This window comes from Panthera onca, chromosome A2, assembly GCF_046562875.1.
Source record: "Panthera onca isolate mPanOnc1 chromosome A2, mPanOnc1 haplotype 2, whole genome shotgun sequence".
In the NCBI taxonomy this organism is placed as follows: Eukaryota; Metazoa; Chordata; class Mammalia; order Carnivora; family Felidae; genus Panthera; species Panthera onca.
In genome coordinates this window covers 55,034,911-55,051,136 of record NC_138340.1, presented here as the reverse complement: position 1 = coordinate 55,051,136, position 16,226 = coordinate 55,034,911, and the positions used below count along the sequence as shown (strand labels likewise).

The following is a 16,226-nucleotide window of genomic DNA, read 5'->3' as shown; positions in this document are numbered from 1 at the left end:
CTTTCTTACCAACTTGTATGCCTTTTATTTCTTTTTGTTGTCTTCGAGTACTGTGTTGAATAGAAGTGGTGAGATTGGACAAGCTCATCTTGTTCCTGACCTTAGGGGAAAAGTTCTCAGTTTTTCCCCAGTGAGTATGATGTTTACAGTGGGTTTTTCATATGTGGTCTTTATTATGTTGAGGTATGCTTCTCTAAATCTACTTTGTTGAAGATTTTCTTTTTATCATGGATGGATGTTGTACTTTGTCAAATGTTTTTTCTGCATCTATTGAAATGATCATATGGTTTTTATCCTTTGTCTTGTTGATGTGCTATATCATGTTGATTGATTTGTGAATATTGAGCTACCCTTGCATCCCACAATACGACTTTATTGTGGTGAATGATTTTTTTAATATATTGTTGGATTCAGTTTGCTAATGTTTTGTTGAGGATTTTGTATCTATGTTTATCAGAGTGGCCTGTACTTGTGGGTTTTTGTTTTTTTTTTTTTTTTTTTTGTAGTGTCTTTATCTGGTTTTGGTATCAAGGTTATGCTGACCTCATAGAATAAATTTGGAACATCTTTCCTTCCTCTCTATTTTTTCTTCTTTTAATATTTGGAAGATTTCACCTGTGAAGCCATCTGGTCCTGGACTTTTGTTTGCGGGGAACTTTTTTATTTTTTTTATTTTTTTTTTTTTTTAAATTTTTTTTTTTTTTTTCAACGTTTATTTATTTTTGGGACAGAGAGAGACAGAGCATGAACGGGGGAGGGACAGAGAGAGAGGGAGACACAGAATCGGAAACAGGCTCCAGGCTCTGAGCCATCAGCCCAGAGCCTGACGCGGGGCTCGGACTCACGGACCGCGAGATCGTGACCTGGCTGAAGTCGGACGCTTAACCGACTGCGCCACCCAGGCGCCCCTTTTTTTTTTTTTTTTTTTTAATTTTTTTTTTTTTTTCAACGTTTATTTATTTTTGGGACAGAGAGAGACAGAGCATGAACGGGGGAGGGAGAACTTTTTTATTTTTAACGTTTATTTACTTTGAGAGAGAGAGAGCATGAACTTGTACACGTATGTAGAAGAGGGGCAGAGAGAGAGAGAGTGAGAGAGACAAAGAGAGGGAGAATCCTAAGCAGGCTCTAGACTGTCAGTGCATAGCCCGATACAGGACTCAATCCCAAGAACCATGAGATCATGACCTGAGCTGAAATCAACAGTAGATTTAACTGACTGAGCCACCCAGGTGCCCCTGCTGGGAGCTTTTTGATTACTGATTCAATTTTTTTCCATAAGTGATCTGTTCAAATTTTCTATTTCTTTCTGATTCAGTTTTGGGAGGCTATATGTTTCTAGGAATTTGTCCATTTCTTCTAGGTTGTCCAATTGGTTGGCATATAGTTTTTCATAATATTCTCTTTTAATCCTTTGTATTGCTGTGGTGTTGGTTGTTATTCTTTCCTCTTTCATTTCTGATTTTGTCTATTTGAGTCTTGTCTTTCTCTGTTTTTTGTTCTGTTTTGTTTTGATGAGTCTGGCTGAAGGTTTATCAAGTTAATCTTTTCAAAGAGCCCAGCTCCTGCTTTCATTGATCTGTTGTATTGTTTTTTTAGTTTCTGTTTTGTTTATTTAACTCTGATCTTTATAATTTCTTTCCTTCTACTGGTTTGGGTTTTCTTTGTTCTTCTTTTACTACTCCTTTAAGTGTAAGTTTAAGTTGTTTATTTGAGATTTTTCTTGCTTCTCAAGGTAGGCTTGTATTGCTATATACTTTCTTCTTAGAGCTGCTTTTGCTGCATCCCAGATTTTGTACCATTGTGTTTTCATTTTCATTTGTTTCCACATATTTTAATTTCCTCTTTTATTTCCCAGTTGGCCCATTCATTGTTTAATGCATGTTATTTAACCTTCATATATTTGTGGCCTTTCCAGATTTTTTCTTGTGGTTGATTTCTAGTTTTACAGTGTTGTGGTCAGAAGAGGTGCATGGTATGGTTTCAATATTTTTTATTTGTTGAGACTTGTTTTGTGACCTAATATATAACCTATTCTGGAGAATGTTCCATGTACACTTGAAAAGAATATATGGTCTGCCATTTTAGGATGACATGTTCTGAATATATCTGCTAGATCCATCTGGTCTAGTGTGTCACTCAAAGCCGCTATTTCCTTGTTGATTTTCCATTTGGATGATCTGTTCATTGATGTAAATGGGGTGTTAAAGTCATCCCCTACTATTACTGTATTACTATTGATTACTTTTTGTATATTTGTTATTAGTTGCTTTATGTATTTGGGTGCTCCCATGTGGATGAATAAATATTTACAGTGATATATTCTTGTTGGAGTGTTCCCTTTGGGATTAATTAGATAGTGTCCTTCTTGGTCTTTTGTTACAGTCTTTGTTTTAAAGTCTACCTTGTCTGATATAAGTATTGCTACCCTAGCTTTCTTTTCACTTCCTTTTGTATGATGAATTCTTCTCCATCCCTTCACGTTTAATCCGTATGTGTCTTTAGGTCTGAAATTAGTATCTTATAGGTGATTACTTTAAATTTTTTATCAGGTATATTACTCATCTCCATTTCATTTAGGTCTCTTGCTGTGATTTTGTCCTGTTCTCTCATTTGGGACATATTCCTCCATCTCTTCGCTTTGCCTGACTATGTCTGTTACATGTGTTAGGAATTCAGCTATGTCTCCTGCTCTTGAAAGTAGTGGCCTTATGAAGAAGAGGTCCTATAGTGCCCTGCCGTGCAGTGTCCCCTGTTCCCTAGAACTGGTGCTTCAGGGGTGTCTCCTATGTGTGTTCTGTGTACCCTGCCATTGTGGCTGAGTCACTTTTGCCTTCAGTTATCAGCAGTGGCTCTCTCTACCTGTTGTGGGCAGGGCTTGTTTCCTGTGTTGTTAATGGGTTAGTCTGAGGCCTCTAGTTTGAGGTTTGAGTTGCGTCAGGCCAGGCATTTTCCAGAGATGCAGTAGCACCGATATACAGAGTGCTTTTCCTGTGTTCTTCCCTGAGAAGTTTTGTTGGTGGGCAGAGCCTACATAGACCAGATGTCTGCTCCCAGGCCTCTGCTGGGCCACAGTTGGACTGGTGTCAGTGGTTATCTTCCCCATTCCCTGGGGCAGGTGTCACTTTGGAGTGGTACTGGTCCCTGTTGGGGCAGCTTGCATGCTGCCAGGCTTATGGCATCACTCTGGATGGGCTCCATCTAAGGGCATATGGGGGTGGGGGTGGTATCTGAAGGAGAATACAGAAGCAGGGCAGGTCGTGTTAACAGGGTCTAAGAAGATTTGCTGTGGGAAGGGACCTACAGCTTCTGGAAGCCATGGCCTGCCAGGTTGGAGGGGGTAGATCCACAGAAGTGTGTGGGGATAGGGTGCCCTGTTAGCAAGTAAGTAGGGAATGTTAGCACTGCACTCGTTGCAGGTATCTACGTGTCTAGGCTAGGGCGTAGGGGAGGGAAATGGCACCTGCCAGCTCCTTGGTTCCTAGAGAAGTCTCCCAATGATCCCTGCCCCTTCAGCACATGCTCTGAGATTAGTAAACAGATCTTCCTCCTGTATACCTCAGGAGGTTTTCAAACTGCTGCTTCTATGCTGTATCTCCATGGGGCTGTTTGTGCTGTTTAAGGGCAGGGACTCAATTTCCTATTGCCCTCTCAGAGTTTTTAAAAATCCCACTGATTTTTAAAGTTCCAGATGTTAAGCCCTCTGATCATAAGAACTCACAAAATTTGGCCCCTCTGGTTTTCAAAGCCAAACGTTATGGGGATTCGTCTTCCCTGTGCAGTTTCCACATGACTGGGGTGCCTGATGTGAGGGTCTATTTCTTTCCCCTCTCCTCCCCTGCAATGTCCCTCCCTTCCAGCACAATCCTCCAAGTCCATTTAGTTCCTGACTGTGTTTTCACTCTTCCTATCCTCTTTGATGTGGCCTCTTCTTTACATTTAGCTGTAGAGAGTCTATTCTGCCAGCTTTTGGGTTGTTTTCTGGGACATTTACACTGATATAGGTGTTAACCTAATTGTATTTATGAGACGGGTGAACTTAGGGTCCTCCTACTCTACATCTTCCATACTTATTTTATTGTCAGTGAAGTCAAGCATAATTTTATAATTTCTTTTTCAACTTTTATGTTGTGGTAAAATACACATAACATAAAATTTATCATCCTGGTCATATTTAAGTGTATATTTCAGTGGTATTAAATACATTCATGTTATGAGACCATCACCACTGTCCATCTCCAGAACTCTTTTCATCTTGTAAAACTGAAACTCTGTCCCCATTAAACACTGACCACCCATTTCCTCTCCCTCAGCCCCTGGCAACCACCATTCTACTTTGTTTTTATGACTTCGATTACTCTAAGTCCCTTAAATAAGTAGAATCATACAGTGTTTGTCTTTTTGTGAGTAGCTCATTTTACTTAGCATAATGTCTTCCAGGTTTATCCATGTTGTACTGTGTGTCACAATTTTGTTCCTTTTAAGGGTTGAATAGTATTCCATTGTATATATAGACCACATTTTGCTTATTCATTTATCTGTTGATAGACACGTGGGTTACTTCCACGTATTAGCTATTGTGAGTAATGCTGCTATGAAGATGGGTATACAAATATTTCTTTGAGAACTGTTTTACATTCTTTTGGGTGAATACCCATAATGCATTTGCTGGATTATATGGAAATTATCTCTTTTTTTAAAAGTTTTTAATGTTGAGAGTGCTGCTATAAACATTGGGGTACAAGTGCCCCTATGCATCAGTACTCCTGTATCCCTTGGGTAAATTCCTAGCAGTGCTATTGCTGGGTCATAGGGTAGGTCTATTTTCAATTTTTTGAGGAACCTCCACACTGTTTTCCAGAGTGGCTGCACCAATTTGCATTCCCACCAACAGTGCAAGAGTGTTCCCGTTTCTCCGCATCCTCTCCAGCATCTATAGTCTCCTGATTTGTTCATTTTGGCCACTCTGACTGGTGTGAGGTGATATCTGAGTGTGGTTTTGATTTGTATTTCCCTGATGAGGAGTGACGTTGAGCATCTTTTCATGTACCTGTTGGCCATCCCGATGTCTTCTTTAGAGAAGTGTCTATTCATGCTTTCTGCCCATTTCTTCACTGGGTTATTTGTTTTTTGGGTGTGGAGTTTGGTGAGCTCTTTATAGATTTTGGATACTAGTCCTTTGTCCAATATGTCATTTGCAAATATCTTTTCCCATTCCATTGGTTGCCTTTTAGTTTTGTTGGTTGTTTCCTTTGCTGTGCAGAAGCTTTTTATCTTCATAAGGACCCAGTAGTTCATTTTTGCTTTTAATTCCCTTGCCTTTGGGGATGTGTCGAGTAAGAAATTGCTACGACTGAAGTCAGAGAGGTCTTTTCCTGCTTTCTCCTCTAGGGTTTTGATGGTCTCCTGTCTCACATTCAGGTCCTATATCCATTTTGAGTTTATTTTTGTGAATGGTGTAAGAAAGTGGTCTAGGGGAAAGAGCATCAGTGGGGGAAAGGGGCAGAGGGGAAGAGAGAGATAATCCCAAGCAGGCTTCACATTTTGCATGGAACTCGATCCCACAACCCTGGGATCATGACCTGAGCCTAAATCAAGAGTCAGAGACTCAACTGACTGAGCTACCCTGTTGCCCCTCATTTAGGTTATCTAATTTGTTGGTGTACAGTTCACAGTGACTTCTTATACTCCTTTTTAGTTAAGATCAGTAATAATGTCCCACTTTCATATTTTATTTTAGCAATTTCAGTCTTCTCTACTTTTCCTACATCCAACTAAGATTAATGAATTCTGTTGATCTTTTCAGAGAAACAAACATTTTTTAGTTGTTTCTCTATATTGGTTTCTATTTTCTATTTTTTTTACCTACTGAGAATTATCTTTCCTTCTACTAGTTTTGAGTTTAGATTGCTCTTGTTTTTCTAATGTAAATTTCAGTTAGGTTATTGATTTGAGCTCTTTCTTCTCTTTTAATGCTATACATCTCTATTTGAGTACTCTTCTCAATGTATCCCATAAGTTTTAGTATTTTGGGTTGTTTTGTTTGCATTAATGTCAAAGTATTTGCTCATTTTTCTTGTGATTCCTTCTTTGATCCATTGATTGTTTAATGTGTTGCTTAATTTCCACATATTTATGATTTTTCCAAATTTCCTTCTGTTACTGATTTCTAATTTCATTCCATTCTTTTTTTTTTAATATATGAAATTTATTGTCAAATTGGTTTCCATACAACACCCAGTGCTCATCCCAAAAGGTGCCCTCCTCAATACCCATCACCCACCCTCCCCTCCCTCCCACCCCCCATCAACCCTCAGTTTGTTCTCAGTTTTTAACAGTCTCTTGTGCTTTGGTTCTCTCCCACTCTAACCTCTTTTTTTTTTTCCTTCCCCTCCCCCATGGGTTTCTGTCACGCCTCTCAGGATCCACATAAGAGTGAAACCATATGGTATCTGTCTTTCTCTGTATGGCTTATTTCACTTAGCATCACACTCTCCAGTTCCATCCACGTTGCTACAAAAGGCCATATTTCATTCTTTCTCATTGCCACGTAGTATTCCATTGTGTATATAAACCACAATTTCTTTATCCATTCATCAGTTGATGGACATTTAGGCTCTTTCCATAATTTGGCTATTGTTGACAGTGCTGCTATAAACATTGGGGTACAAGTGCCCCTATGCATCAGTACTCCTGTATCCCTTGGGTAAATTCCTAGCAGTGCTATTGCTGGGTGATAGGGTAGGTCTATTTTTAATTTTCTGGGGAACCTCCACACTGCTTTCCAGAGCGGCTGCACCAATTTGCATTCCCACCAACAGTGCAAGAGGGTTCCCGTTTCTCCACATCCTCTCCAGCATCTATTCACAAAAATAAACTCAAAATGGATAAAGGACCTGAATGTGAGACAGGAAACCACCCAAACCCTAGAGGAGAAAGCAGGAAAAGACCTCTCTGACCTCAGCCGTAGCAATCTCTTACTCGACACATCCCCAAAGGCAAGGGAATTAATTTCATTCCATTCTTATTGGAGAAAATATCTTCTATGATTTCATTTTTTTTTAACTTATTGGGACTTTTTGATGGGTGAATATATATAGTTTACCCTGGAAAGTGTTCCCTGTGCACTTGAGAAGAATATATATTCTTCTGTAGTTAAGGTAAATGATCTACATATGTCTCTTTGGTTAGTTGGTTTACAGTGTTCTTTAAGTTGTCTATTTTCTTTTTTGTCTTTTTTTAGTTGTTCTGTCAATTATTGAAAATAGGGTGTTGAAATACCCAACTATTAGAGTAGAATTTTCTGTTTCTCCCTTCAGTTCTGTCAGTTTTTGCTTCATATATTTAGACTGTGTTGTCATACTGCATATATATTCACAATTGTTATATTTCTAGTGAGAGTGACCCTGTTCTTAATGTCTAATACCTCATTTGTCTCCTGAAATCATTTTTTACTTAAAGTATATATTTTTATCTCTTATCAGTTTAGCTACTCCTGTTCATTTATGGTTACTATTTGCTTGGAGTTTATTTCCATCCTTTTACTTGCAACCCAGTTGTATCTTTGATTCCAAAACGGGCCTCCTGTAGAGATCATATTATTGGGTCATAGGGTTTTTTTGGTTTTTTGTTTTCTTTTCCATTCTGTCAGTCTTTGAGTTTTGTTGAAGATTTTCATCCATCTACATTTAAAAGTAATTACAATTAATGACTTACTTCTTCCATTTTGTTAATTGGTTTTCTAAAATCTTATAGTTTTTGTTCCTCAATTCCTCCATTGTTGATTTTTGTTTTTGTTTCCTATTTTTATGTATGTTGGTATATGGTGTGATGCTTAATTTTGTTTCAACTTGACTAGGCTAAGGGGAAAATAATATTTTGGGGTGTGTCTGTGAAGGTGTTCCTGGAAGAGATTAGCATTTGATTTAGTAGACTGGTAAAGAGATCCATCTTTACCAATGTGCGTGGACATCATCCAATCCACTGAGGGCCTGAATAAAACAAAAAAGCAAAGGTGAATTCCTTCTTTATTTTCTTGAGCTGAAAAGTCTATTTCTTCCTTCCCTCAGACATCAGAGCTCCTGGTTTTTGGGCCTTTGGACTCTAGGACTTACACAGAAGCCTTACTTCTTATGCCTTTGGCCTTGGACTAGGAATTTCACTATTGGCTCCCTGTTTCTTGGGTTTTTGGACTCAGATTGAATTTTAATACTAGATTTTCTGGATCTCCAGCTTGTAGACACCAGACTGTGGGACTTCTTGGCATCTATAATCACATGAACCAACTCCTGTAATAACTTTTCTATGATATATATCTACATATATCCTATTGGTTCTGTTTCTCTGGAGAGCCCTAAATAATACACACAGTTTTATTTCCTTCTTACTTCCTTTTCTGTGTAGTTTTTAGTTATTTTTTAGTGGTTAGTCTGGGAATTACAATAACAATCTAGCTTGAATTAATACCAACTTAGCTTCAAAAGTAACAAAATCTCTTCTATACAGATCCATACCCCCTGCCACATTGTTGTTGTCAAAAATGACATCTTTATGCATAGTGTGCCCAATTAATGTAGTTTTATAATTATTGTTTTATGTATTTGTCTTTTAAATCATATAGAAAAAAACAGGAGTTACAAATTGAAAATATAATAATGTGGGTTTATATTTACTTAATGTAGTTACCTTTACAGTGTTTTTTTATTTCTTTATATAGTTTGAAATTACAGCCTAGTATTCTTCATTTCAATCTAAAGGATACTTTAGCATTTCTTTTGCAGCAGGCCTACTGGTGACAAACTTCCTCAACTTTTGTTTATCTTGGAATGTCTTGATTTCTCTTTTATTTTTGAAGGAAAATTCGCTTAATATAGAATTCTTTATTGGAAAGTTTTTTTTCTTTTAGCATTTTAAATATGTAATTCCACTGCCTTCTGGCCTCCATTATTTTTGATGAGAAATTGGCTGTTAATCTTACTGAGGATCCTTCTATGTGATGAAATACTTCTGTTGCTTTCAAGATACTCTTTGTCTTTGTCTTTTAACAATTATAATGTGTCTCACTGTGGATCTCTTTGAATTTATCTTACCTAGAGATTTGTTGAGCTTGTTAGAGATCTGTCAAAGTTGAAGACTTTCTTGGCAATTATTCCTTCAAATACTCTTTCTGCTCCTTTCTTTTTTATCCTTCTGGAATTCGCATTGTGTATATATTGGTATTCTCAATGGTGTCTCACGTGTAACTGAGGCTCTATTAATTTTTCTTCATTTTTTTCTTTCTATTCCTCAGACTGGATAATCTCACTTGGCCTGTCTTCAAGTTTGCTGGGTTTTTTTTTTTGTTGTTGTTGTTTTTTTTTTTGGCCTGTTCAGATCCACTGTTGAATTTTTTATTTCATTTATTGTACATTTCAACTCTAAAGTTTCTAATTTATTTCTTTTATACTTTCCATTTCTACATTGATATTTTCTGTTTGGTGGACGTTGTTGTCCTGGTTTACTTAAGTTCTTCATTCCTGCTTTCCTTAGTACTTTGAGCATAATTAGGACAGTTAATTTAAAAATCTTTGCCTAGTAAGTCCAATAGCTGGATTTCCTCAGGGATAGTTTTTCTTTATTTCTTTTTTCATGTGAATGAGAAATATTTTCTTGTTTCTCTTTAGTGCTTCATAACTTTTTGTTCAAAACTGAATATTTTTAGTATTATACTGTGGTAATTCTAGAAATCAAAATTCCTCCCTTTCCATGGTTTGTTTTTGCTACTCATAGTTTGTAGTTGTTTGTTTAGAGACTTTTCTAGACTACTTTTATAAAGACTATATTCTTTGTCATGTGTGATCATAAGGTCTCTGGTTAGCTTAGTAGTCAGCTAGAAAAATTTGACAAACTTCCTTAAATACCTAGAGCCAAAACAACAACGACAATGACAACAAAAACAGTGACAACAATCCTCCTATCATTGCAGATTAACTATATTGATGTACACTCCTTTAGTGCTTTTAGCCAGGCTCTTTACATCTCTACTTTGTCCTTCACTTCCCACTTGTGTGGAGCCCAAAGATCTTCCAGGGGTGAAAATCTAGGATGTTTTCAGGCTTTTTCTAAACATGGTTCCAACCCTGGGCATGCATGTGTCCCTTTAGATTCCCTAGTGTATGTGGAACCTTCCAAAGTCTTTATTCCCTCATGAATTTTTTCCCCAGCCTCTTATTCCCAAGCTTTTTGGTTTGTGTACTGTGTGCCTGTGTGTTATACCTTGCACCAGGAGGTTGTATCTGATATATTTCTTTCTAAATACTTTGAGAGATGCTGTCCAGGAGAAAATTCCAAGGTGGGAAATACAAAGGCAAGCTATTAGCCAATCCTTCAGGGAACCTCCAGACACATCAAACCACACAACCACAGTTCCTTGAGAGCAAAGTTCATATTACCATCTCTGGTATCAGCAAACCACACCAGGAACATGGGCTGCTATCCCCATCGATGCCACCAAGCTGGGGAGTGGAGGATAGTAAATGAGTAAGTTAAAACACCACAATACTCTCTTATCAAAATATAGCAGTTTCTATATATTCCACTTTCCTCCACTGGAGGATTTCAGAAAGTAGTGACATAACGTGACTTAGGTTCTAACAGGAGCCAGGATTCCCCAGTCTGGTGTGTGCAGAATAGATTGAAGAGGGGTCAGAGGAGAAGGAAGAGCACCATTAGGAGGCCCTTGCAGTCATCCAGGCAAGAAATGATGGCAGCTTGTGCCGTGTCAGTAGGAGTAGGAGGGCAGGAAAGTGGATGGATTCTAGATCGTTCTTGAATGTAGAGCAGACAGGCTTACTGATGGGTTGGATGGGGTGTGGGTGTCAGAGAAAGAAGAGGGTTCAGGATGACTCCAAAGTTTTTGTTGGACGGGTGAAGGAGTCACAAGTTTTGCACCTGAGGAAACTGAGGAACACAGAGGTTAGGGACACACACACCATCCAAGGTGGTGCTGCACCAGCAGGTGCTAGTGGGGCAAGGACCCGAGCCCTGCCCACTGAGCACCGGCCCACTTGTTTCTCATTGTAGGGGGAAGGCCCAAGAGGTGCGCAGCCCCACCAGGTGGGCAGCCTCGCCCTCTGACTGCCCACTGGTGCTGCGGAAGCTCATTCACAAGGAAGACATTAGGGCTGGCTGCAAGTGCCTGGTGAAGGCACCCCTGGTAACCGATGTGGAGCTGGAGCGCTTCCTGTCTGCGCCCCGTGACCCCAGCCAGGTACTGGTGTTCGGGATAGTCTCAAGCCAGAACCCCACCAGTACCACACAGCTCCAGTGGGTGCTGGACACACTCTACAGCCACCGGCAGCAGGGCCGTGCCTCACCCTGCATCCAGGTTGGTCTTGGGCCCAGCTGAGGAGGCCCCAGGGTCCAGGCATCAGGAACCTGGGGGGAGGACCTCCCACAGGGAGGCTAGGACTGGCTGAGCATCTGGCTGAGAGGCTGTCCTTCGACCTCAGCACATAGGCCTTCTTTTACTTCCTTTTCTCCTCCAGGCCTTTGTACACACTCTTCCACACACTGTCTGCCACATTTTGCCCCCTCTACTCTCTCTCTGACTCATCCTCCTGTCCTGAGATGAAAGTCACCACATTTATGTGGGTGCTTTCTCTGCATTCAAGATTTTTCCTGCCATTTTCATCCAGGGCACTGACCATAGCTGTGGTTATATATTGGTATGTAAGTACTTAGAGCAGAGATGGGCTCACCACTGGGTACCCAGGGCTCAAGAATATTCACAGACTGTAGCCAAGTACCTACTGTGCACGGGCCCTGTGCCAGGCCCCAGGGAGGCTCCCAGCATGGTGGGGAGCACATATAGCAGTCCTGAGCAGGGCCATGAAAGGCCAGTTCCAATTTGCAGGAGCTGGGAGCAGGCCCTGTCACCTCCAGAGATCAGGGAGAGTCTCCCAGGATGAGACGGTTTGGGCAAGTGGGTGAATGTTCCCGGAAGAAACAGGGAAAGGGGTGCTTGAGGTCCTATTCAAGGGTCTGTTAGTCAGGGGTACATGGAACCACCTTCTCCCCATCCTGGCTGCAGGGTCCTTCCTGAGTCTCATCATCATCCTCAGTCAGTAGCCATCTCTGGCAGGGTTAGCACAGTTCAAGGGTGGCCCCATCCCCACCCCCACTGGAGCAGAGGATGTCACATGAGCACATGAGCTTCATGTTCATCTAGTAACTTCCTTCAAATCCTCTTGGCCCCATGCCCTCTCTGGTCCGCTGTCTGCCCTTTCTCCCTTTACTGCAGACACAAAGTCTAAGTTTTTGTGTTTGTCCTGGGGATACCTTCTCCAGCTTTGCTCCCAGGGGTGCAGCCTCCTGACCCCATGAGCCTACCCAGGTAGTGCCAGGAGCTTGGCATTGGAACCAGTCTGATCGGACACCAGAAGGCTTTTTATTAGTCACATACATCAAAGCCATGTATGTTTCCTGGAGTCAACCCCAATTTACATAATTTAGTGAAAACTTACTGAGTTCCTGCCCTGCACTGATCCATGCATAGACAGATATGATCCCTGCCCCCATAGGACCTTAGAGGTGACGTTTATTTACCTTGGGGCTATTAATGGTTTATTAATAATTATTCGTAAATGTAGGATGCATGGCGGTCCAGCCCAGCTGCGAGAACTGCGAATGGGGACCGGGCCTGACCTGAGGTGGTTGAGGCCAATGGAGGAGTAGATAGTGGGTTTTGAGGGGCGCAGAGGACAATTCTGGAAGGAGGTGTCAAATATCACAGTGACTCTGATTCCACCATTCCAGTGTGTTTAGTTAAGGTAGAAATGTTCCCTAACGTCTTGCTCTGAAAGCTAAAATACCAGATACAGTTCTGGGTTTCACTTTTTTTTTATGCTTATTTATTTTTGAAACAAAGAGCAAGAGTGAGCAGGTGAGGGGCAAAGAGAGGGGGTTGGACAGAGGATCTGAAGCAAGCACTGTCCTGAGAGTGGAGACCCTGAAGCAGGGCTCAAAGTCACAAACTGTGAGATCATAAGCTCAGCTGAAGTCAGATGCCCAACCAACTGAGCCACCCAAGCACCCCTGGGTTTCAAATTTTAAATAGAAACATCAGGGGTGCCTGGGGGCTCAGTCAGTTAAGTGTCTGTCTCTTGATTTCAGCTCAGGTCATGGTCTCACAGTCCTGAGATTGAGCCCTGCATCAGGCTCTATGCTGGCTGTGGAGCCTGCTTGAGATTCTCTCTCTTCCTCTCTCTCTCTGCTCCTCCCCTGCTTGTGCACACTTACTTCCCCTCTCTCTCCAGAAAAAAATAAATTGAAATGTCAGGTAGGACAGTTAGAGGCACCTGAAATAAAAGGCAGATCAAACCAGAGAACATCATACATTAGCCATATTAATGGGTTCATAGCATCCAGAAAGGAGGGGAAAGAGACGAGCTTTACTTTGGATTGCCCAGGTCCCACCTTGAGATGTAGGTTTGATTCAGGTCCTGGCACTGACAGGGGGTTGTCCAGAGGGGCAGGGGGCAGAGGGTGGAGGAATCCTGAAAATAGGTACACCCAGGAACACAGTATACCTCCAAATCTCCCACAGGGCTTCTCCCAGGCAAAGGGAACAGTCAAGTCCTGCAGACCCTAGAGTGTGGGGCTAGTGGCTGTCAAGTGGTGGGGCACAGTCATCTCCATGACAGCTTTCACAAGCAGAAGGCCCTAGATGAACCCAGATGCCTAGATGGCATCCTTTGGCAATGGTCATGGTAGGTGTGCTTGTGGAGGCTGAACAGCCTGTTGAACAGGAGTTGGGAGGGGATGTTGAGGGGCTCCAGGATTCCATGGGAACTTGGCCTGGCTAAGAATTCTGGAATCTGAGTGCGTCCTCTTGGCATAGGGTTGATGGGCACTTATTTCTCTGTTGGAAGTGCCGGCATGACCCCTACCGCCTGCTACGGTATGACCTGGACAGTGCCCTGCAGAAGAACCCACCACTGCTGGTGAAGAAGTATGCTGTGGTGCAGGGGATGGTTCTGGTGAGCTGGGGCCCGGCGGGGGGCTCACCACCAACTACTGCCAACCTAGTCCCCCATAGCCCCTACCCTTGTGGAATCACAAATATGGGAGGGGAAAGGAGAGAGGGTCTGTGGGCTCTGAGGCAGAAGGCCTGACTGAGAGTCACCCATCACATAGAACCAGGGCTGCAGCCCAGTCTCCCGTTTGCAGCCTGACCCCATGCATCCCTCATCCCAGAAGACTCAAGGGAGCGAGGGACACCTAACCTGGAGAACCAAATTCTCTTTGTCTGTTTTTAAATAACTTTTTACTAAAACCAGAGCATTGTAAAAATATATGTATATTTATTGAAAAAATTTAGAAAATAATTGCTTCCCTGTATTACCCAGATTGTCTCATTTGTTCACACAATGAGGACGTACTGGGCAGCTGCTGGATCCAGCACTATTGGAAGCCCTGGGGCGTACCCATGCTAACATTTTGGCCCCTGGGTTTTTCTGATTTGGGGGTCCTGCTTTTTTTAAATGTTTTTTAAATTTTTTATTTTGAAGAGGGAGAGAGAAGAAGTGGGGTGGGGCAGAGAGAGAGGGAGAGAGAGAATCCCAAGCAGACTCCTCACTGCCAGCATAGAGCCTGATGCAGGGCTCGATCTCATGAACTGTGAGATCATAACCTGAATTGAAAACAAGAGCCCAGTGCTTAACTGACTGAGCCAGCCAGGTGCCTCTGGAGTCTTGCTTTTTTAATTGTAATTTTTTAATCACTGCATGAGAATCTGTCATTTGATTTCTCTACCTGTGATCCTTTTGTTGGACATTTACATTATCTCCTTTTTGTTTGGGCAGTGGGCCATGACAAATAGCACTCTAATGGATATCCTTGCACAGAAATCTTTGGACAGGTGTCTACTTGCTGGAGACTGACATGTAGAGAGTGGGGGTTCAGAGAGCCATAGGACAAGATCCCTACCCTCAAGAGCTCCCATCCCATGGGGCCAGCTGATCAATGCATATGGATAAGTGGGCCAGCCAGCTGTAGGAGGGTGGAGTGGGTCCCTCTGAGTAGGAAGAAACCCTTCAGGCCCCAGGGCTTTGGAGCCCTTGTGTGTGAGGTGACCTCTGAGCAGGTGGGCCAGCAGAGGGCAAAGGCTGGGATGGTGGGGCTGCCCTCTGACTTGGGAGACCTTGATGGGGAACAGGCTCAGCCACACCTCACTGGGCGACTTGGGGAGGGTAATACCCTTTGCCCGAAACCATCAAAGAAAGGCCTGAATTCTGGCACAGGCTCTGAGGCCCATGGCACCATCCTGAGATTCAGTGCCCTCCTGCTGTTTCCTTCCTATGTGTTGACAGATGTTTGCTGGGGGAAAACTCCTTTTTGGAGGCTGCATTTTGAATGGATATGGCTATAGCAGGCAGAATCTGCTGAAACAGATCTTCCAGGCTCGACAAGACTGCAAGATGGGCTACTTCCTGCCAGACAACTACAAATTTAGGTAAAACAGGAAAAACTTGGGGTGCAGGGCAAGCACAGGGTGGGAGGAGACCTCGCTATGGAAGGGACACTATTGGGGACAGAAGCTGGCAGCAAAACAGACAGCTTCACAGGTGGCAAGGGGGAATGAGGCCGTGCTGTTGGGACACAGGTCAGGGGAAAGTGCCCTCTTGGAGAAAGAGGGACACAGGATGATTTGCACAGTGCCAATTTCTGTGGGGGAAAATAATGGAGACAGGTTTGGGTGGGGGTCCTAGTGACATCCTGCCTTTTGCCCTATGACACCCTACCCCATCCTGTGTGCGATCCCAGTCCTGCTTCTCTGTTTACCAGCAGGGCCATGTAGTCAAGGGTCCCTCATGAGGTGAGTTCAGTCCCTTGTAAAGGGAATGGGGTGGTGCTGGCTTAAGGCTGCCTCTTGGCCACAGAGCGTAGGCTTTTCAACCAGGTGACATCCATCTATGGAGTGACTCCTAGGCCCAGCTTGGGTGAGATGAGCATAGGTAGGTCTCTTGGTTCCAGAAGCATGCAGCCTGGTCCAGGGAAGGAGCATGGGGTTTATGACATTGCTGGAGGCTGTGTTAAGAGCTGGCAGTGGGTTCTGGAATGCCTGTGAAAATGCAGTGAAAAATTTACTGGGTCAGGAGTTCCAAGAGGAAGAGAAAGCCTCAAATCTGCTCTTTATAAGCTGGGGAACCATTAGCCTCCCTAATCCTCATTATCCTCACCTTTAA

At 42.5% G+C, this 16,226-nt stretch overlaps 1 protein-coding gene across 1 annotated transcript in view; it reads left to right on the top strand.

Annotated features, from left to right (window-relative positions):
- The window catches only part of CA2H3orf20 (chromosome A2 C3orf20 homolog), a 90,501-nt gene that overhangs the window by 63,046 nt on the left and 11,229 nt on the right, over positions 1-16,226 (top strand). The window contains exons 11-13 of the mRNA XM_060631857.3: positions 11,062-11,365; positions 13,911-14,018; positions 15,351-15,493. Coding sequence (XP_060487840.2) covers positions 11,062-11,365; positions 13,911-14,018; positions 15,351-15,493 — 555 coding nt within the window. The remainder of the gene's footprint in view (positions 1-11,061; positions 11,366-13,910; positions 14,019-15,350; positions 15,494-16,226) is intronic.